At 40.8% G+C, this 23,469-nt stretch overlaps 2 protein-coding genes across 2 annotated transcripts in view; one reads left to right on the top strand and one right to left on the bottom strand.

Moving 5' to 3' along the window:
- LOC101849962 (myb-like protein U) overlaps positions 1-7,670 on the top strand; it is a gene marked incomplete at its 5' end in the record, with an annotated part of 10,074 nt that extends 2,404 nt beyond the window's left edge. Inside the window, 1 exon segment of the mRNA XM_005108146.3 lies at positions 792-7,670. Within this exon segment, the coding sequence (XP_005108203.2) occupies positions 792-1,977 (1,186 nt within the window).
- A 4,678-nt stretch (positions 7,671-12,348) lies between these two features.
- Positions 12,349-23,469, bottom strand: part of LOC101849728 (coiled-coil domain-containing protein 160) — a gene marked incomplete in the record, with an annotated part of 15,244 nt that continues 4,123 nt past the window's right edge. The window contains 3 exon segments of the mRNA XM_013087953.2: positions 12,349-13,045; positions 14,633-14,742; positions 19,377-19,615. Coding sequence (XP_012943407.1) covers positions 12,805-13,045; positions 14,633-14,742; positions 19,377-19,615 — 590 coding nt within the window.

The raw sequence follows: 23,469 nt of genomic DNA, 5'->3' as shown, positions 1-23,469 counted from the left end.
GGTTTGCTTTTTTAAATATTTTTTTTAAATACTGTAGACTGATTTTGGAGAGCACACTGAAGTCACCATCTTGGCAGCTTTAACTGATCTTGTGACTTTCTTATGACTTTCGTCCGGTTATATGTCACATATGCTGAGATGAAAGTTCCTGAAAGAGAGAATAATACATGTATATATACTTTTCGACTCTTTCGTTTTTCAACCTTAAACTTCTTTATGATGGTGAAAGTTGTAATTACAGTGAACAGCTCATTTCATGATAGTTACTTACATATCTAGGGGATGTTTTCTTAGCATTTTAGTAATCCCTCAGGTTTGCAATTGTGTCCCATTTGTCAAGTAAGCTTTTTTTTTTACTACTCAGTAAATTTTTACAAATTTCATCATATGATCGATCTGGCCACATTACATTTGCTTAACAAAACAAAGTTTGAGAATGTAAAAAAAACCAAAAAAACCTGACTTTTTTATCTGATTCATTTTGTTTTTTATTTGCTTTAAAAGAAAAAGTAAGATACTGTTGTCTTTTCTCTAGCTTTTCTTTCCTTTCAGGTTTAACCTATGTTACTTACAATTACATATCAAGAAATTTTACAATTTGCCTTTCTTTTCTTTCACGTTTACACCTTGTCGCCTCAGAACTGTTTGGTCCAAATTGTTCTTCAATAAAGAGGCACTTTGGACAACATTTTTCTGAGGTGACGACACATTTGTCCCACACTTGCTGATATTTTTTTTCGTACAAGTTTTCCTTTCCACTCATGTTGCTCCCTCTCTTTCTGTCTCCCCAGGACTCCCCAGCCCTTCTGTCTACTAGATGAAGTCCTCAACAGACTATCCATGCCCAAAGACAAACTGACCTCCCTGTTTCCATGGAAACCAACCTCTGTGACCCTGTCCAGCGAACGCGTGCGTGAGGTCGCTTCCTGTTGCTGCAGCAATGTCAGCATACGTCTGCCACAGTCAGGGAAAGTAACTCTGCTGCCCTTCTCAACGCTGTGGGAGATTGAGGGTGCTCTGAAGCTGCAGGCTAAGGTCAAGGTCAAGAGAGAGGAGGTCACAGCTGCAGAGGTTGCAGGGTCAGTGTTGGGGAAAGATCGAGGGAAAAAGAATGATGCCTCGTCTTCTGCTACTTCGTCCTCCTCACGTGTGTCTGTTTTGTCTCATATGGAGGAAGCCGGCGGCCCTTCATGCTTAGAGGATGGACTGGGAGATATGTGCTTGAAGGAAGGAGGAGGAGATTCCAGAAACGTTTCTACGTCTTCTTCTTCTTCTTCATCGGTCTCAAAATTGAAACAGAAAGGAGCTTTTTCATCCACACCGTCAATGCCACTTTCATCATCATCTACAACAACACCGTCGTCGTCTTCATTTCATATGTTAACATCCACAGCTTCTTCATCGACACCTTCATCATCAGCAGGGCTTGTTTCTTCTCTCCCCATGTCGTCATTGTCAAATGCCAGCCACGCCAAACCTGGGAAATCCTCATCTGCCACCTCTCAAGGCTGGTCAGCTTCATCATCATCAGCATCATCTGAACAACAACAACAACAACAACAACAGCAACAGTCTGGTAAAAAGTCATCCACGGGGGAACGAAGCGATCATCATCACTCTCATCATCACCACCACCGCCACCACAACAACAACAACCACCACAGCAACAGCCACTTTCAAGGCCAGCAGCAACAGACTTCATTGTCATCCAAGCAACAACAACAGCAGCAGCAGCACCAACAACAACATCATCATGGTGGTTCGTCTCTCCGCGGTGACTCATCTTCCCCATTCAGTAGCAAACATTCTTCCTCTTCTGGGAAGGAAGGAAGGAGTGGAAGCAGCAACTCTTCCAGGAAGGCGAAGAAAGAGGAAGGAGAGAGCACATGGATGAATACGCTCATGTTCTCAGACGACAGTTCTAGTAGCCCCTTCCATACCAGCATAGACTGCTTCGATTCTGATAATTCCAATTAGTGACATTAGTGTGTGTGTGTGTGTACCTCTGTGAAATTCCGCTTTTTTTTGCCATACCAAAGAGATTCATTGTATTGATGACACTGTCTGTATTCCATTGTTCAGGGATCTTGCAACTGTAGGAAAGTTCTCAAGTTTCAGCAAGTTGGATTAGAATCATGGAATGTCAACTCCCCAGGCATCTAGTTGATAGTACTTGATCTGGAATTTTTATCTTGCTGTGAGAAGTATTGCAAATGGTCACTTAATTAGCTGATATTTTTTTTCCTTATGCTGAGCTGACTTGTGTGTTGGCAGATTGCTATATTTTTGTGAATGTAGCTTGGCTTAATTTGATTGCTTAATTGTGGATTGGTTTACAAAAGTTTGGTGATAACCAACCCCTCCCCCCCCCCCCCCCCCCCCCCCAACCCACACCCACACATGCATATACACCCGCACATATACACGCGAGCACACATACACACACCCACCTCTCAACCTGCTACAAATTACCGTGACCCTTGAGTTTGGGACGTGGAAGGCACTTCTTTATGGGAGTTTTACTCTGTACTAGACACTCACAACATGTTTCTCTTAAGGAAAAGATACAGCAGATGCCCTGCACTAGGGTTTCAAATAGAAAAGTCTTTAGTAAAAACACAAAGTTGTTGACTACCCTTTATGTGTTTGTTAACATTTCCTTGTGAATCTATGTATTGTGATCACTGGAAGAGAGACGGGTTGATGGGAGAGAGGTCTACGGATATGGAAGAGATTGGCTGATGTGAGACAGGTCTATACGGATGTGTGGATATGGGAGAGACAAAATGATGTGAAAGAGACAGAAGGATGTAAGAGAGGTAGGAGTAGGTCTGTTCGGATGTAAGAGTGAGAGAGCAACAAGAGAGATGTGAGAATATATTATATATATATATATGGATGTGATGGATTTTGTTGGACTGCGTGTGTGGGTGGGTGTGTGTGTGTGTGTGTGATAGTTTGTGTAGGTGTGTGTAGAAATTGTGTAATTTACCGCTAAAGTTACTGACATTGCAGTGGTACCTACAAATTGTATATACTTAACATTGATGAGTGAGACTGAGCATGATGGCATGTTTTTTAAAGTGAATGAAAGTGATCCGTTGAGTCCTTACATATAGTACATGCCCTTTGTGTTTCAGGCATGGGTTTGACTGACCAAAATAAACAAAAATATTTGTAGACTTTTCCCTTTTAGTGACTAGCTGGTTCTAATTCAGAGTGTAAATGTTTGATGTAGGGACAATTTTTTCATGTCTTTCTTTTGCTTTTTTGGTCATGTTCTCTTCTGTCTTTGATCAGCCAGGTTTCCTTAGCAAGGTCAGAATTTCTTCTTAATCTTAAGTACTGTTGCTTTTTTTTTACCCATTTTTACCTGGAGTAGGATGGGGGGAGGAGGTTGTGAAGGCAAAGCACTTCAGTGGATGAGTGGTTGTCATAAACTTTTGAAACCTCTATGTTATTGGAAAATGGTTGAATCTAAGTTTATGGCCAATAAAAGATTAACCATATTTTTTTTCTTCATCAAAGTTACATGGTTGTGACAAGTCTTTTATCAGGTCAAGATCTGGGAATGCAGTATGGGTACGGTAGTTATGAAGAGGAAATTAGTAATAATTGAAGGCAAAAAGATCTTTGTCATTTCTCCACTTGCAATGGGACCAGTTTCTGCTCCGAAAATATACTTCTGATCAACTAGCTGCATGTTGTTGACAATACAAGTTGATGAACATTTTCCCTGATATTTAGGTCAGCATAGGTCAAAGTATAAAACTGTAAAACAACAACAGAAGTCTGTGCTGGGGAGGTGTTCAGAATTTGATTCCATTTTGGAGTTTCCAATTGCAAAATGGCTGTGAAGGGGCATAACTGGAAAAAAATTAACTTGAATGGATTTTTGACGAGTGTGTTAGGTTTCTTATTGTAAGTTCTTTACCTGACGTGGGTGGTTAGCTAGTCCTCTGGTGTGGTTTGCTCCTCCTTTTGCTGTCGAACATATATCATCCTTACCTCTCCTCCATTTACTGTCAAACATATATCATCCTTACCTCTCCTCCATTTACTGTCAAACATATATCATCCTTACCTCTCCGCCTTTTCTTTTTATGTTACTTTTAACTCCTCTTGTCTTCAGCATTCACAAATAAACGACCTTCTATTTGTGTTGCATGTGCAGTAAAACTCTTACTAAAGCGTGAGTGTGGATGATGGAGTCGCATGACTGTGAAGTCAAATGACTTGCTTGCTGATTCCTCATTGTGTCTTGATTACTTTAGTGTTTTGCCGATAAGCCAAAAATGTTCATCGAAATGTTTGCTTTGCACAAATATTTTCACCTCACTTCATGATTGTGACGGAGAACTTTCGGTGACAGACCTTGAACTTGGCCGTTGAATCCTCACATTCGTTTTGATTTGCTTGTCATCTGAAGGCTACTTATTGCTTGTTGTGTTTGTATATGACATTACAAAAAAACTATCAATGTTGGTGTGAGGAAATACTGTGGAGTTTATCTTCAGATGACGTGGGGCTGGGGCTTTTAGTTTTAATTACATTGTGGAGGGGGCTGGGAGTGGTGTGAGAGGAGGTAAGTTTACACAGTTATAAAAAATAATCTGGAGAAAAAGTTTCTACCATGTGATTTGGGAGACCCTCGTGGTTCTCTGTTTCAGTGATATTGTTTACAAGAAGATTCGAGCTGCCAAGGCCAGATATTGTTTCCAGGTTTTCGTCTTGTGTAGACCTGTGTGAAGTATATAGCATTATAAAAGTATTTGAAAAATGTGATTTTTGCTTTGAACATTTGACGTAACCAAACCTTTCTCGTCTTTAATTGGAGATGTTGGTTGTTGACCTTTGCACCCATTGCTGGCTGATGGACTGCATCCTTTTTGTTTGCTTTCTCCACTGTGTTTCATTGACCACTATTACAATGTACTTTGTTAGAGTATAAATGTTTTACTTGGTTATCGACACAATTTTGGTCATGTATGCGCCAAATGTAATGTGTGTCGCTACTTGTGATGAGAAGGAGTTGGAAAAGAACAAGACGTTGTTGTTGCCTGACCGTTGTTTCATTTCCTGTCAGTCTTTCCTGCACTTACTTGGTAAGTGAGTATATTTTCCTGAGTATGTGGCGAGGAAGCAAAGACGAGTTGTGATGGAATTTCAACATGGTTTGACTTTGAACAAAATTGTACAGTAAAACTTTGATTGATTGCCTTCTTTGCCGATAACAGTGTAAGTTTGTTGGCTTATTATAGGTCTATAATGTCCAAAGTGTGGTTCTTAATCAAGGTGTATATCCTTTCTTTTGCCTAAACTTGTTTAGAACATCATCATTATAGATCATAGAATCATAGAAAGCAAATCACCACAATAACTACAATTTTACGCAGGTAAAAATGTAAAATGGACAGAAATGATAAAGGTGTACTATAAATTATACTATAAGTGAGTATTTTAAAAATATGTGCATTGATCAATACAACACCAGTATATTTTCATTTTATTTTTTTCAGTAGCTCATAGCTGATTGAAATGGCTTGCAAATCTAAAATGCATCAAATATCATCATTGTGGAGATAAATTTGCTTCCAAGAAATGGTTTTCTGCTAGTTTTGTGGGTTTATTTTAAGTGATCAAATTTTACTATGGTCAGTCAAGATTTGCTGCTTTTCTTTCCTTAAGACGTCTGTGAAGCTGGTCCATGTGTTAGCTATAATATCATACCTCTGTAAATGAGATGGGAGTTTTTTCACCATAAGTGATTTTCTCGTGTTAATACAACTACGTTTGTGATTTTCTCTCGTTGTTTTCTCCCTTGGTGATAAAAAAGTTACGAGGGTTATGTTTAGCCTGTCTTGCTACTGTTCTTACTTAAACTTTCTCGTTGTGATGCAGTAGAAGTGATGATGTCATCAGATGACTTCTGTGTAGAATGATATCCTTGTCAGTTGATAATGTACCGATTTTCTTGTCAGATTATGACGTATGTACTAAGTGCTCAATTTGTGTTCTCATCTTCAGGGGGCCGAAGCTTTTCCCTTTAAGTCATTTCCATGCTACTGAACCTTGTTCATGACTATCAACTAAGCCTGTTGCACATTTGCTTGATTATCTGACTGTTGATGTTTTCGGTCATTTCCATGGCTTGATGAGACTGGTGCACACTGGTCTGTATCACTCGTAGCCCATGAAGCTGTCAAAAATCAGTCATTTGTACAAATTGTAAATAAATTCAATGAATCACCGTACCGTTTCAATAATTGTAGAGATGGGAATCGTGATGATTATGGCTTTTTGAATGCATTTTTGTCCTGTTTTGACCCCTTTCCATCACAGAAGTCGGCCTCTAGCTTCTAGTGAAATTTCATCGTAATGATAGTCATCAATTAATATCAATCATTATCATCATTGTCATCAATTAATGTCAATCATCATCATCATCGTTGTCATGATCTGCCATCATTTTCTGCCACGAATGTCGGCTGGCATTTTTAGTGAAATTTCATTTCTCATCATCATCACCATCATCAATGTCATCAACCTCTTAGTCATTATCAGTGCAGTGTTTTGTATGAAGGAGGGTGTCCTTGAAAGGCACCAGTGCCCATGCTTTTCTCATTCTTTTGTTTTTCATTGAATTTTGTTTTCCAAGTAAGGAGTGATTGATTTTTTACTCGAAAGAAAATCAACAGCTAGTAATGACAACTCACTCATTAAATTGGTGAGAGTAGTTTTTCTGCCTCCATGATATTTCAGTGCAATGCTTTGTTGCTTTTAGCGGATCTTATCAACATTTTTCAGGTGTCTTTTTAGTACGTTACTTGCAAGTGTGCTAGTGTATGAATCATCACAGAATGTATAAATTTTGTTTTAGAAAATGTGTCCTCAATGTTTTGGAGCTGTGAGACTCATCATTTGTCTTGGTCCTCGACATTTCGACGATCCTCTTGACGTTTTTGTTGGCCTAGCCAACCATAGTCAGAAAGGAAAGTAAATCTCTTCATTTATACAGATGAAAATGATGGTGTCATAGTTCATTACATGTGAATTGGATCTGAGAGTGTATTCAGGGTGTATGAATGTTGAGTTTCTTTCAAACCATTTTTGGGATGTGAAGTTAAAATTAGAATGTATTGAAGGTTTTGTGAGCGTTGAATTTTTCCATCAACAGTTTTAAAAAACCTGTTGTAAAGACGGAAAGCACAAAATGTACAATTTGCAATCTGCCACATGCTGTAATTGAGCGTCATTTTTCAATAGTTTGCATATGTTGCTTAATAAGTCGTTTTCAGAACGATTTGTTCCCGTTCGTGCCGTGTGTATTTCACCCAGTGCTAATGAATGTTCTTCGCATTGTTTGTTTTGCCAACTATTTCAATTTCTGTTTTAAGGATTTTATTTTTTAACTGCCTGTAATTGTCAGGGCATTTTTTGTCAACAACTCATTTGTGGCGGTAATCCATGCGAGGACACTTATTGTTTGGAGGGTTCATTTGTTTTCTCTTTGTGGGTTGACCCCTCAAGGTCAGGGTTGTGCGGGAAGGGAGGGTAACTGAAGAAGTACAGACGCTGTGGAGTCAACCAGAGGTTCCTTCCCTTGTTTCTTTCTTGTCAACCCCATTCATTTGCCATTGTTTTGTGGAATAAAGCCCAGAAACAAACGACTTGCCATGTTGGGTACCTTTTTTTTCTGCTTTTTGAAAAATAATTTGACCTATCCTGTTCCTATGGACGAGTGGTTGGAGGGTGCCAATGAGGAATCCTATTTTTTTCTGCTCCCTCTGCTGTTTCTGTCTGTCCGTCTTACCTTATCCTTGCACTAAATGACCATTACAGTGTCGATGTGCTTCTCTGTACTCGAACTATAACTATTCTTTTGGGAGTATCATTAGCTGGGTTTTATCATATTGGGCTATGGTTCAAATCCCTTACAAACAGCATCTGTGGTGTAATGTTTGGGTTTTTTATTATTACTTCAGAAGATAAGAGATCTATTCCCGAGTAAGAAGTTTATTTTACCAAGCATATTTGTCTGCTGGGATGTTGTATACCACAGCACACTTTGGCTGTGATGAGCAGAATCAGAGGAGCAGCTTGCCTTCTGTCTCTATGCAATGGAATCCAGTTATAACGAGAGGGAGGGGACTGGTGCGAAATATCCGTTATAGCAGGATTTTCTTTATAAGGGATCCAGTAATAAATTCAAAGGAAATAATAAAGTAGGCCTAATCTATGAGTTTGGTGCTCTGTTATCACCCTTGATGATTAGTTTGTTCAACATGAGTCTTGGTCTTACTTGATTAAAAATCGAATCAGGTTTCTTTCTCTAGCGCTAGCGATGTTGACAGCTCGGCATTGGCGATCAGAAAGAAAGGGCTCTATGCTAACTCACCAACTGTGTTGTCCCCCACCTCACCACACCCTTTGGTGCCTTCCGTCTGCTTGCGCACATGGGCACACACCACACCCTGCCCACGTCATACATTCTCTCCCTCCATCACAGCACTGTAACCTCTCCATCCCTGCATCGGAAAAGTGAGAGGCATGGTAGGCCTAGATAATCTAGACTAGGATGGCCTATCATGCGATGCTTTCTGCTTGTCTGTACATGCCACGCCCTCCCCACTCATTTGCTCCGTCCTTCATTGTTGGCACACGTTGGCTCTTTCATTCTTTGTTTCGCTAGATCACCTACAAGTTTCTCAACTGGTGAGGTTTTACATATATATATGTATAATTGGCACAGCAGCAGCAATATTTCGCTAAAACCGACTCGCATGTTTGTCTGATTGCGCTGTAGCAGTATTTTATTTAAAAAGATAAAGAAAGGGAAAAAATGGGTTTTCCAATAGTGTCTTTATAACAGACTTCTCGTAATTTCAGAACTCGTTATAAGAGGACTCCACTGTACTTCTGTTGATGGAGAAGAACATTGAATCCTTAACTTTGGGTTCTCGTGACCAGACACTGTCCTTATTGAAGATAGATGTTAGATTCAGCGAGCCCGTTGAATAACCTTAAAGTGTTGAAAGCAATGTTAAATCCGTAACATAAATCCCACATTCCTGTCTAGGGCAAAGAGGTTATAAATAGAACTAGAGCTCTCATCTGTGACGTCACGAGTGTCAAACTTGAGGCCATAACAAGGAGGAAAAAATGCCAGTTGGTACCTACACAGCAGCATTTTTCAATCACAGATTAATGATGCTCCGCTGAGTTTTTTTACGTTGATTTCTTTATCACATGATTTGCCTTCCATCGCTAAAGGGTACTCAGGCAGGGCAGAGGGACTTTTATGATTGTTCACCTTTAAATGGGCCAGATAATCTCCAAACAATGCAAATAGGGCATTTTACGACGTGAGACCAAGTGGGTGGGGAAAATTCAGAAAAAAGGGTCAGGTGGACTTCATAATTCCTTGTTTGAATTTTTAAAAAAAAATAAATAACGTTTTATTGAAATCGTTTGCTATGAGTAGCTCAAAACAGTATGCCTAGGTTTATCACTACTGACCACAACAAGGCGCTCGTATCAACCTTCTGGATATGACTTATTACAGAAGCTGAGCTGCTAGCTAGAAGCCTCAGATGCAACTCTAGCACACTTTCAAGTTTGGTTGAATGGAAAAGAACCATTGGCAATGTTGTCGAGAGAAAAGGAAGTAACCAACCAGGTGTAACTACCCACCAACAAGGCCAGCATACCACATGTATCCTGTCTCATTTGCAGAATGCAACAGCAGCAGCAGGTGTAGTGCAGCCAAACATCATTGCCAATTGGTGGCAATTTTAGAAAAAATTATGAACATTTCAAGATAAACCAGCCAATTATCTTTAAAGGTGGTCAGATATATATGTAAGCAGCACACCAGTCACATTAGTACCAACATTACAGTGGAAATACTAATATATGGAAAAACTGAGTAAAACTGTAGAAATAACAATGGTGCACTCTTGTGTCATGCTTGGATGCACAAACTGGTGGGTGTGTGTGTCGGGGTAAGTATTTAGTAAGAGTAAACATGTTTACAGCTTGTTCACTTTCAAATATCTGTGTGAAAGTAAAACTTTTAGCTCATTTATTAATTTGCCAAAGCACACATAACTTTGCATGGAACTTATGTGGACCAGCAACCGAAAATCTTTTCATTCTTTATCTGTGCCCTCACCGCTTGTTGGGTACATCCACAGGATCAGTACAATGAATGATTTACAGTATCCTAGCCTACAAATTGCTCATATTGAGATAATAATGTTACATATTTAATAATGAACCCAGTGTCTTAACCCCATTTATAAGAGCCTTAACATCACCCACAGAATACGCCATCAGAACGTACAGCATTACATCACTGGTTTTATTGCTCGCAGCGTCGCCAAGAGCGTCCACTGTGCAGAGCGTAAGATTTCCTTGACACCACGTTGTCAAGCTGACAAACACCACAACCATGCACAGTTAACACATCGCATGTCCTGAGATCATGCGTCAGTGGCCATGTATTCACAGAGATTTGAGACCATAATACGAACACATTTATTTTCCACCAAAGACAGCCACGTCAATCTAATAATAGAGGAATCATAAAGCTCTTCTGCCAGATGATGTTACATGGTCGCGAAAAACTGATCAGGGACAGACACATCAACAAGGATGGGTACAAGACGTCACAAATTGATTAAAACGATCATCTCCCTGCATCAGAAGAAGAAGAGTGTGAGCAACATGACGTAAAAACAATCCATTCTGCAAGTATGAAAATGTCCTTTTTTTTAACAAATCCAGTCACCCACGTAGTTGACTTAGTCTCCCTCTGCCCCTCCCCCATCCGCATCCGGGAAAAACAAACAATAAATCAGTTTAGTAATATCACTCCGTTCATTTGTAGCCCATGTTTAAGTGCAATTATGTTTCTAACGATCAGTCAGTAGGTGCAGTTTTGTGTATGCACATATGTTAGCCTACATAACTAAACAACAACAGCAACAAAAACAAAACTTTTAAAAAGAAAATTGAACTAAGTGCTCACTGTGAGCACAATGCTTCATACTCTATGAAGACCTGCACGTGTCGCGAGGGACACGCAGCATGACAGTGCTGTTTCTAATCCTTTCAAACATGGTGGTGCCATGAGCTGAGTGGGCCCACTTAGCCTTCGTGTGTCTACGTAGGTGATGTCACAGCCACAAACTCAGGTACTATTTATAACCTCTTTGGTCTAGAGTCATATAATCCTTAGGTACCCGTTACGTCAGCAGTGATATCAAATTGGTACCTCTGAAGGCTGTGACAATGAATATGATATGTGGTGCCTTCTCTTAGCAGACAGGACTTACCCTAGTGTTATCAGCATTTTATCAGTCATAACACAATTACCTTTAGTCTTGATTTCACTGGTAAAGTAAAAGTTCCTTGTATTGTTCTCTCAATATAACCGGCATTTTATCAAGAACAGTCTTCTCAAAAACCAATTATTTAGACACTTTCACTTCTGCTAAGTCTGCTCAAGTCATCAGGTTGACATAGGTAAGCATTTGTGTTTTAAAGTTTCCAAAGCAACAAAATATCACTAAGACAATTGCTCTAAGACCATGACAAATTCACATTTTAAGACAATCTTTAAAACCCGATGCCCATGGACCAGGTGGACCTGAATTGCATGACTCAATCAAATGGAAAAATCGTGCTGGCTAATGCTGCCATGAGCTGACAAAATGCCTTTTCTAGTTTTTGGCGCCAAATTTTCTTATTTGCTAAATCATAAGCCTGATTAGTTACCCTAGGGGTGTGAAAAAAAATCAAAATGAAACTGACCAGTTTTTTAATTAATAAGAATTCAAATTTCGGAAGAATGCCTTAAAATCTAAATGGTTACACTGACAAATAGCCTCTTTAACTAGATCTAGAAACTGCTGTGAATTTTAAAAAAGGTGTTTTGTCAGCTTACGGCAGAGTGGACTTTATATGAAATAGATCTCAGCTTGTCGTCATCAAAATTGACCAGAAAGTCCATAATTAGGACCTAAGACATTCAACGCACAAATAAAAGATTTTACCCTACAAGGTCATGTGACATTGAGTAGTCCTCTGAGTGGCAACCATTTTAGTCAAGTGCACTCGATCACTCTTCGATCTTGAAGGATTTTTGATCAAACTGTTCCAAAATGGTTGCTTTTGCCCCTCTATGAAGGAAAATTTGGCCTCCCTCAAATGTCTTACACTGTACCGTACATCAAAAAGGGATTTGATTAAATGTTCTCCAGTGTGCACTGAATATTACCACAACCTGGCTGAGCTATCACTCTAAGAAGAGATAGAGAGAAGGAAAAATCACAAACAACATTCCAGTTTTTAATTGATGACCAAAGGAGTCAGATAATTTAATGATTCAGTTTAAGTACATTTTACATATAAATACATCTATATACATGGCTAGCACGAGTGAAATACGATAGTCTGTCAGTCTTTGTCCACACACTTTTTTTGCCCATTTCCTCCAGCCCCTCCCCGCCCCCTTCCACCTTTTCTCTCTCTATACATCCCTTCCTCTCTCTCTAATCTTCCTCCTCCTCCTCTCTCTCTCTCTCTCTCTCTCTCTCTCTCCCTCTCCCTCTCTGTTTCTCTCTCCTCCCCCCCCCCTTAAAAACTACAAAGATCTATTCTCTGTACCTGATGCCCCAACATTAACCTGAGAGACAGAACATCCCTGGTGGGTGAACTGGAGAACTGTCTGTGTGTCTGTCTGTGTGTCTGTCTGTCTGCCCCTACTCTTTCCCCAGGCCCCCATCCCCCCTCTCCTAACTACAAACTGCAATGATCTACCCTCTGTACCTGGTCCTCTAACACTAGCCCCGGAGGTAAAACATCCCTGGTAGGTAAACTAGAGAAATGGTTCCGCAGATGTTCCAGCCCTCGCCGTGACGCCTCATGGAGCTTCCTCTCCTCCCGCAGTTCTACCGTCAGGTCACGGATGACCTCGTTCAGGTCGTTTACCTCAATCTCGAACTTGGTGGTGACGTTCCTCTCCACCAATGCCTTCTCTCTGGGAAAACAGATTTGACGAAATGTTTATAATCAAAAAGGAGGAGAAACTCTCACATTTTCCCAGTGACAGAAGTGTCCATCAGAGTTTGCAGAAAAAAATGGAAAACTTATTCATTCTTTCCCTTTGAGAATTGTAGGTTTGTATTACAAGAGAAAGGAAGAAAAAGCCTGAAATTCAAATAGAGTTGTTTGTATAAAGAGAAGCACCTATATATATATATACTACTAACTGTCATGTAGTAGCGGGGTAAAGCAAGACAATTCCACTATGTTTGTAGAGCAAATTATAACAGTTCTCAAAAGATTACTTGTGACTTATTTAGACCACTATCCAACCACAGCCCCTCTCGCTGTGTTTAACGACACACATGTAATACGTGAGACTTTTGTTACAGAAAAGGGGACACCATCTTCAGCAGGTGCAATTACGACGAAATTATACATTGATTGATTCGGTTAATTTTTTTCCAAAAGGTGTCTCATCGACAATTTCTATTCGAAGGAAGATAACCCACAGAATGTTTGCTACAATTCTCATTATGTACAGTTGTGTCCCTTGATTTCTAAAGGGGGTGGGGGAGAGAATTAAAACGAAAACAGACCAAAGAGTGGTTTTGTTTTCAGTGTCGGACATGTAATTCATAAAACCTGCCTTTCACGCCTCAGACGGACTCAAAACTTGGCAGTAAAGAAACAAGACCATGTTGAAAGTCAAAAGAACCCAACAAATGAGTGGCGTCTGTAGCCCAGTGGCTACGGACTCGTAATCATGAGATTGCGGGATCGGGGGTTTGAGCCTCAGCTCGGTGCGACATTGTGTCCATGGGAAAGGCACTTAACGTGATTTTCCCATTTGGCTAGGTCCTTTCGGAGATGGACATTAAACTTGGAGATCCCGCCTCTCAACCCTATCCGTATGTCATGTTTTACCATCGTATTCATACGACGTGGGGAACTCTGTTACCACTTTCCAAAGAGGAAATTTAATAGTTAATTCGATCCGTACGCTTTGCATAACAGTCTGTCAAAATGATTTTGGGAGAAATACTGAAAGTTTCAAAGAGATCTTCACACTAGAAGTATTCTCAAGTGTGAAGAATACAACCCCGGGGGTACAAAATTACCCCAGGACGTACAGATAGGGTTAAATAGCCTAACAGTGTTGATAGGGTTGTTATACCCCTAACATTTTCATCAACAAATGAAAAGTGCAGGGGCACAAACGTGTGTGTGTGTGTGTGTGTGTGTGTGTGCGTGTGTGTGTGAAAGAGAGAGAGAGAGAGAGAGAGAGAGAGAGAGAGAGAGAGAGAGAGAAGAGCATGCACGATCGATCATTTTGGCCTTTTTAATGTCATTTGTAATTTATGATATATAATGTAATATGATAGATCTTTAGAAGTTGTAGAATTTAGAGTAGTGTGTGATTTAATCATAAGGTTAGTTAATTTGCAAAATTTTGGCAAATCTGGCTCTTCAGGTAATTTTACTTTATCGGTAGATAGAGTCAATGGTCTGAAGAGAGACTCTAAAGACTTAAGAAAGCAAACAAAAAAACTGTGAGGCAAAGGGGGCAAACTGTCCTAACCTGATAAGGTTCTGCCGTGCTTCTGAAAGGTCTGCCTCTAGTTTCTGTCGCTGAAGTCTCTCTTTGTCCAGGGCTTTGTGTGCCTCCTTCACAGCCTCCAGGGCTTTGAGCTGGTGGAGAGGAGAAAACTTCAGAGTCAACATTTCTTTGTTGAGGCTTGTTTGTTTGGGTACAAAAATTTAATTAAACTTAATTGAGATGTTCAGATGCAACATTTATGGTCAATTATATATGTTTGTTAGGGGTGAGAGAGAGAGAGAGAGAGAGAGAGAGAGAGAGAGAGAGAGAGAGATAGAGAGAGAGACAGAGAGAGACAGAGAGAGACAGAGAGAGACAGACAGACAGACAGACAAAGACAGAGAGAGAGAGAGAGAGAGAGAGAGAGAGAGACAGAGAGAGAGAGAGAGAGAGACAGAGAGAGAATTAGTCTTTAATGTGTGTCAACGTACTATTTTGTATACAACCAGAACCAATTGTGAGGCATCATGGTGAAATCAGGCACTAGTCAAAATTATGAAATCGAAGAAAACGACATTTTTCTTCCCCTTCGGCAATTTTTATTGAATTTTTAATATTTGGCTCAACACCTTTTACGTCCATTAAAAAATACATTGCTGAGTGGATTTTTCTGAAAAACGTTGATTCAAGGCAGAAAAAAAATATAAATTGACAGTTAAAGACTATCAAGTCACCATACTTTGGCGGCCATTTACTCGCTAATTTTATCTCTAAAACCAGGTGACCCCATCTCCCATAATCTGAAATATCTTGACTTCTATTCAAGACAGACGGGTAATTTTTTCCATCAAAACCAAGACAAATGAACAAGGTTAAAGATGATGCCAATAACTCCATATGCCCAAAAATTGACGAGCGCCTGGTTCCATCCCGTCATGACACAATTTCTCATAGTTGAGCTCAGTTTGTCATTGGTACTGTAATAACTGTAAAAACATACGAAGGGCAAGGGGATGAAAGCATTGAAAATCACAAACAAGGGAAGAGCAAAGAAACAGCATGGACGAGGTATCTCAATCCAGGCATCTACTTCAGCTTCAAGCTTTATTGATTTCACATTTTGCTTTACATAAAAAAAAGAGCGAGACTGTCACACAATGAGCAATAAGAAACTTCACATGATACTTTCACTTACACAAAGCATTTGTCAGGTAGAAGGAAAATTATGATCAACTGTCTGGCTCTTTTTTCTAGGATGTTGTATCTAACCAACCCTGGGTGGCCATGACAGGCAGGGATCCAAGCTCACCTCCTAAATGATCTAAAATGTCTCAATGGTATGGCGGGGGGAGGTGCATAAAACACCTACATGTAGATTTTACTTTTATTGTGCTTTCAGAGTTCTGGAAGTTTCCAAAAAAATGTAACCTCATCTACATTTATTATATATTAGGCAACTTGGAAACACATGTGTCACTTTTCCCATAAAACTACGACAGCAATAGAGTTGAAAGTTGGCAAGTAGGCCTACTTGCAATAAGATGGATAGGTCCGCATGACGGAGCCTGATTTTTTATTTATTCACTTCCTGAATTTAGAAAAATATATTTGACAAAAAGTTCTCATCCTTCTTTGGCCTTTGTGATTATTCCAATGAGAAACGAAACAAATCTGCGTAGCTGTCCTTCTCGGCGGAAGTGCCGGAAGTGATATTTTGCGAGGCACATTTCGACTTGAGAGTATAGATCTAGACCTTCTAATTTTTGCATCTCTCAAGATTTATTGCTTCATTCCAGTATAGCGTAAATATAGTAGGCCAATGACTTTCAGTTGATGTTAACTCATTCGCTACGCCGAGCCGTGGGGGGCGGAGCGGCTCAAGTGCCGTCAGTACGTTAAGCCGCCCTCGGCGGCTCGAGAACCGACATTCAATTTTAGCTTGGTTTCTATTCCAATCCACTTATCCATGTTAAAATAAAGGTCATAATATAATGTTGACTCCCGGGTCAAGCGTTTCCATCGAAAATCGGAAGTTTTGATTCAGTTTTGAAACATGATTTCGTAGTTTATTCGACTTTGTTTTATCGCGAAGCCCAACTTATAGCCCAGACACCAGTCTTAGTACTTTTACACAACAAAATGTATAATTATTTTGCTCACTAAAGAAGTGTAGGACTCTTCTTTATAATATTGATACTATTGGACGCAAATTGCCGGTGCACTGTAATTGAGAAATCAATATTTTTGAGTGCTAGATCTAGGCCTAGATCTAAATAGTCAAAATATTTTTATCTCTCCAAAATCACTACTTTTGGGTGAAATTAATCAAAAAGTACCACTCAAGACATGTATAGGTTTATTCCAAGTGCAATTCTGAATAATTCCATATAAGTTACGCATATTTTTTTCAGTTTGTGATCCTTTTTTCAAAATTATTTTTTAAAACAAATTTTTTTCAATATCGGATGTTATGATCCAAATGTACAAATATTATGGAATGTATGTAAATAACTGCACATTTTTCAATATTTTCCTGTTCTATATACAGTTATGGTTATTTTGAGGTATCATTTGACTAGGTGCAAACATGTTTTTTTAGTTTCACCTGAGATTATAAATTTTTTATTTTCCAATTTTATCCGCATCCAATCACAATTGTGTTGCATAATCGCCTCTTACAGGAACCAACGTTGAAAAATATGCAAATAAATAATGCAGGTGTATTCTACAAACCATACTGAAAATGTTGGTATATAATATGTTGATATTTATTTGAATTTATGGCCCCAAAGACCTGCGAACTGCGCACTAGTCATCATCTCATTTCGCCCTCCCGAAAAGAATTCGTCCACAAGCCGAAAATAATACGTAGCGAATGAGTTAATGCAACGAACCATTCCTTTCATCGAAAGGGGGCTCAGATAGTATATTATATTTGTGAAAGTTCGTCACTTTGGCCGCCTAAAACTTCCCAATCATTTAACTTTCGAATTTGAAAAACTTATTAGTGGTTCAGAATCATTTAAAAGGTGCAGTTTTATTGAGGATTCTGAAGCCACCGCAGTTTTATTTTCAGTTTTTCATTAGTTTTGTTTAGATCTAATCTTGGAAAAGTTCGACTTCTAAGACGCCATTGTAAACAAGAGAGGGTTCCGTTCACAAGCTGTGTGCACTGCTTCCTCATCTTTGAAATTCTAGAGTGTACAACAACGAAAGTGGAATCCGCCTGGAGGATTAATCTTTATATCAAATTTGTGGAAGTTTGTCACTTTGGCCGCCTAAAATTCAACTTTCGAATTTAAAAAAATTAATGATGGATCAGAATCATTTAGAGTGTGCACAGTTTTATAGAAGAGTGTGAAGTCAATGTAGTTTAATTTTCAAATTTTCATTAGTATCGTTTAGATCTAGATCTAGATCTAATCTTGGGAAAGTATGTTTTCTAAGACGCCATTGTAAATAAGTGAGGCTTCCATTCACTAGCTTCCTTTCTTTAAAAGTGAGTTTCATTTTCTATGTAATCTCTCAACAAAATGCCATGTCGTCGCAGATGGGGGTCTATTGGCAGATTGAGTTCTAGACAAAAAAGGGAGGAAAAAATAGCTCTAAAGTAAGTGACAGTGACGCTGACAGAGATTTAGAAAGTAGGCCTAGATGCCTAGCAACACTGAGATCTACATCTAGAACTAGAGTCAGAGAAACTTTAGCCATAACAATAACAGTTAGACCGATCTATACTGCAGAATAGAAAATAATGAAAATGAAAACACAACAACCACAGGAACTGTTAGGCCCAGGCACAGCTGTATGCAGTATAGTATAGGCAATCTTAAACAGAAGACATACGTTGGGGGGCTCCATTTTCAAAGCCAGTATTGTCATGCAATGAAATTTAAAGCAGAAGCTAAGTGCATGTGATGTCAAAATGGAAAAGTTGATCTCGAACCTTTTCCTGCACTTCCTCTGCCTCTGGCAATACTCTTTGAAGGTGTGACTGCTGGCGCAGCACATTTCTTAGTAAATTATTCTTCTAGGTGATATCTAAATTTCTCTTTCAGGTGATACCTACATCTCTCTTTCAATTGATCATTTGCAGATTTTTCTCTTGCGTGAAAATGACTTGACGATCGATTCTTTTGAGTCCGTTCATCGAACACTAACAGGTACCCATCTAGTATAACATATCAGTATCAGCAAAATTCTTGCACTTGGAACGGATGCTAGTTTACTATACAATTTCAGAATTCTTGACAATCCCCCAGTTGTGGGGCTGAACCTGGGTCACAATAGAATCTTCTTTTGACGCTGTGGTTAAATCGCTGCAATTACCTGGTAAGCCACAAGAATGTGAAATGAGTGAACAAACTCAGTGTAGCTTAGTGAGTGTAGGAAAATAAAGGCACATGGGGGGTATATAAAGAGACGGGAAATTTGAACCGGCCTTCCAAGCCGCAACTTAGGCTGAGCAGGGATCTACGCGACTGGTGAGTCGACACAGTGGATGGAGCTTCGTATCTGTAAGACCCACACACATTGTTTCCTGTTCGAAACTGTAAGTATTGAACACTACCATAGATAACGAGTATAATCTAGGATTAGATCTAGCACTTATCATCTCATTACAGGCGCGTCGGTTAAGATCTCGATTGCCTAAGATCCCGCATTTTTCTTGCTCCAGAGCACCGGGATCTTAGGTGGGAGACTACTTTAATTAATGTATAATCATTATATCACCATCACCCTTTTCATCACTTCAAATTCCTCCAAAACTGCCACCAACACTCACCTTTTCCTTCCCTATCTCAATCCATGAGTCAGAGAGAGCCGCACATTTGAGATCCAGGACAGAGTTTTGTTTGCGGAGATGGTCCCTGTGGATGGTCAGTCTCTGGTTGGCTTTGGTCACCTCCAACAAAGTGGTGTGGAGAGTATCTAGTTCTTCTCGCTGTTGTCGAACGGTGCGTTCCAATGTCTCTGCATGTGATCTTTTCTCTCGTAGAGCAGCCTCCAGTTTCCCTATTTCACCTGGAGGTCAGAACATAAAACCCTGTCAACTATTTCCTCAGAAAATGACTCGTCTATGGTCATCTTGATAGTCCAGGCCCCAGAAAACAGCCACCGTATCCTTCAGCACTGTGCTTACTTTAGAACACAAAAAGCACAGACAAGGCAATATATGCTACACCACTGGAGAGAAAACGGCAAAGCAGCCTCCAAGATCTGAAACAGACTGCATAATTTGTCCACACAACAAGATTGACTTTCTACTAACTGTCATCAAGAACGAGGCTTCACTTTCAATATTTTCAGAAAAATAAACTTTCTCTTGAGTTAGCGCAGTTATGGAGGACTGGTGCAGATGACCTGGCTTTGAATCCCCAGCAGGACATTTGAATCTTACAGATGTTCAAGTCTCTTCATCCCTTGGCCCAGTTCTGTCTAAGAGGATGTTCAATAGAGAGGTCTTCTCTCATATTGTTAAAAACCCTTACAGTGTTGAAAAAATGGATAGATCCCTACTGAATGAACAAAACCATTCCAAACCTTCTAAAAAATAAATCTTTTGCCTGCCTGCCTGCATGCATACAAAATATAAAATAGATATTGTCAGGATACCTGATTGTTGAATAAGTGCTCACCTTGTATTCCAGGGTTCTTCGATGTATCTTTGTAGGTGAAGATAGGGGGCCCCCTTCTAGATGAATGTTATTTCTTTCTGCAATCTGGCACGACTGCCCGCCTCGAATGGCCACTGCTGTCTGCCCCGATCGACTCGGTCCCTCTTTTCACTCACTTTTGAGTACCGGGTCTCTCCAGTCCCGTGAATCTCTCCAGGCCCGTGCGGGGTCAGATTGTTACCAGTAGAGACTGGCCGGTGTCAACTATTCTTTTACACCACACTCCCCCATGGTCTTAAGATCACCACAAACAACCCGACTGAACTTGTTATTTTTTTAAGAAAAGTAATCTAACAACGTTCAAATAACTCGCACAAACAGGAAAAAGTCCAACCAAAAATAGTTCGAATAATGTTGAACTGAAAATGTCCAAATGTAACACCCATATGTTCACATTTAAAGGCTGTCATATCCTAACACACCAATATATACATAAACCCACCAATGACTGTTCCTATCAACCTACATCACATAGTCCTGCACCCACGCAGGGACGCGCCGATGTCGCTCAGGGTAACTACGCCCTCCGACATCTGTAGGTACATCCTCTTGTGGCGGTTGCTCCTCCATCTCTGGGTTGACCACTGGCCTCAGATCCAGTACATGTCTAGGCATGCCATCTACTTCAATGTTGTTGTTAGAGTTGATCCCAGAAACTACTCCATTTGTCCATTGTGAAGTGCACCTTGAAAATGGCGGTTTCACCCAAACCTCATCACCGACACTCACGACCGGTTGCGCGCCTTCTTGATCATTTGGGGTCTCCACCTCAGGATGCCTCCAAGAGTAAGAAAAAACAGAACGCTGGGGTATCATTGACTCTTTTTGTCCATTTCTGGGCAATTGTACCAAAAAGATGGGAGAAATCTGAGCTCTCTCTGCAATGGATTTTATGGTGCGATGATTTCTTTCAACTATTCCATTGCCGGATGCTCTATTAGCAGCCCTGCAATATGGCATAACCCTCCACCGTCATAAGAGCTCTCCCATCTCCGCTGATCTAAATGCAGTCGCATTATCCATTAACAATTCATCCACAGGGCCTCTCTCCCGAAATACCTGCTCAATCTCTTTGGAATGCGCAGTCTGAGAGTCTCGTTTCTCAGCTCCCTCCAAATTGCAAACCTTCCTGGGCCGCAGTCGACCATGGTCAGGTATGGAAGGCCTCGGCAGTGGCTCACATCTATGGCCATCCTCTTCCAATTTGAGTCTACCCCCAACTCTCCAGGTTCATGCTGAGTGCTTGCAGGATTAATGGATTGGCATCTCTCACATGCACGCACCACCTTCTTCACTGCATCTTTAGTCACAGAAGGGTCTACCCGTCTCGCCAGATGCCAGGTTCATTCCACACCAAAGTGATGCTGTTCATGCAGAGCCTTCACGTCACCCAATGAAGCCGCGCAGACCGATGACGGTATGCCATGTGTGTGCAACCACTCTCTCTTGACCGATGATGGTATGCCATGTGCATGCAACCACTCTCTCTTGACTCTAGTCAACTGATCTGCTTTGTTGGATGCTGACGCCACGCATATAACTTCAACCTCCAGCCCTAGTTCTTCTATCAGACTCTTTAGCACGCCCAGTCGTCTCTTTATCAGCACCTCTGCCGCTCCCTTGGTCTTTACCTTTCTTTCTCCTGACAGCATTGTTCTGATCTACTCACACACGGTAACAGGGTCTGTCATCAGTTTGATGTCTTTCAACCCCCACTGTACTCCAAGGTTCACTCCTTTCAAAGCTGCCTCCCACTCTGCAACATTGATGTGATTAAAGTCATCCTTCTTCCTCAGCCACGCAGCATCTTCTACCACCACACCGCTAATCTCCACTATTGCTCCCAGCGACAAATTGCTCGCATCACACCACACAACCACCCGTGTGGTTCTCGGGGCCCTGTTCAAGAGACAGGGGAGCAAAGAATAGGACCACTGTATCCGTACCGCGCATGTCGTAGAAGGCGACTAAGGTCGGTTGGGCAAAGAGTTAGCAGCCCTTTCCCATAAAACAAAAAGCAGCTACAAAAACATCAACAGCAAAAACAACACGACCGCCAGTTCTGGAAGATGGAGGACTTACATCACCGAGGAGAGGAGAGAATATGGAGTGTAGAATGGCGCAGGGTGGTGAAAGCCGGAAGGAAGCCACCAAGCTGAGAAACCTCCTGTCGACCAGAAAAACCACCAGACTTGGCACCTGGAATGTTCGTACAATGTACGAGGCAGGGAAGGCACTGCAGGTTGCAAGAGAGATGGAGGGCTACCAACTGGACATATTGGGTCTCTGTGAGACGAGATTGACGAATGTAGGGGAGTGGAACCCACAAGGAAAGCATAAGAAGGGAAGACCAAAGATGACATGGAGGCGAGCGGTAAATTGAAAAAGCGGGGACATCATGGAAACAGATAGAAAAGGATGCTCAGGACAGGCTTCGCTGGAGTAATGTTGTTGATGGCCTGTGCTCCACTGGGAGTTAAAAAGGGCAAGAGAGACACCACACAACCCCTTTAGTATCCTTCGGCACCTTCCACTGGCCTTGCACTGGGTCTTTTCTATGAACCTATCCCAATACATCTCGCATTAATGCACAAGCACTGTCTCCGGCATAGTCGTCCCATTTACTCCCTTCAGTTTGACGCTTCACAAAGCTAAAGGCTACGCGCAGCCACCCGGCCACAGGGTAATGTCCAACCAGTTTACCGCAAATTGAAAAGACCTCCCTGCGTGTAAGTCTACGGTGAAGTTGGTCCATGCTAGGAATTTCATTTGCACGAGAGAAAACCAAGTCCCCCTGTTGATTCCTGTTCAACTTCATGCCCAACACCGCTCCCTCGTCCAACTTCTCTGGACTCTTCGATTCTAGGCCATAGTCTTTTAAATGAGCCACAACGTCCCATGTTGTAATGTTACTCACATCTACCATGATGTCGTCAATACATGAACTTGTTGCCTTTTTTACTTCAGGTCTCCATGATAACACCAACTTCAGTATCTTCGACATAATCTTGGGTGCAGAACTTAGTCCAAAACCTAGCCTGGTCAACGCATACACCTTACCATCAACTTCAACCAGCTGATACTTCCACAACTCCTTGGCCACATGGATTTGAAGATAGGCTGACTTCAGGTCCACTATTTCTGCATTGCCATCAATTTGCCTTCACTCTCTAAGCTGATCACTGCAGACATCTAACGCTT

Source organism: Aplysia californica, unplaced genomic scaffold, assembly GCF_000002075.1.
Source record: "Aplysia californica isolate F4 #8 unplaced genomic scaffold, AplCal3.0 scaffold00663, whole genome shotgun sequence".
Taxonomy (NCBI): Eukaryota; Metazoa; Mollusca; class Gastropoda; order Aplysiida; family Aplysiidae; genus Aplysia; species Aplysia californica.
The sequence above is the reverse complement of the archived record's forward strand: the minus strand, read 5'-3'. Positions and strand labels throughout refer to the sequence as shown.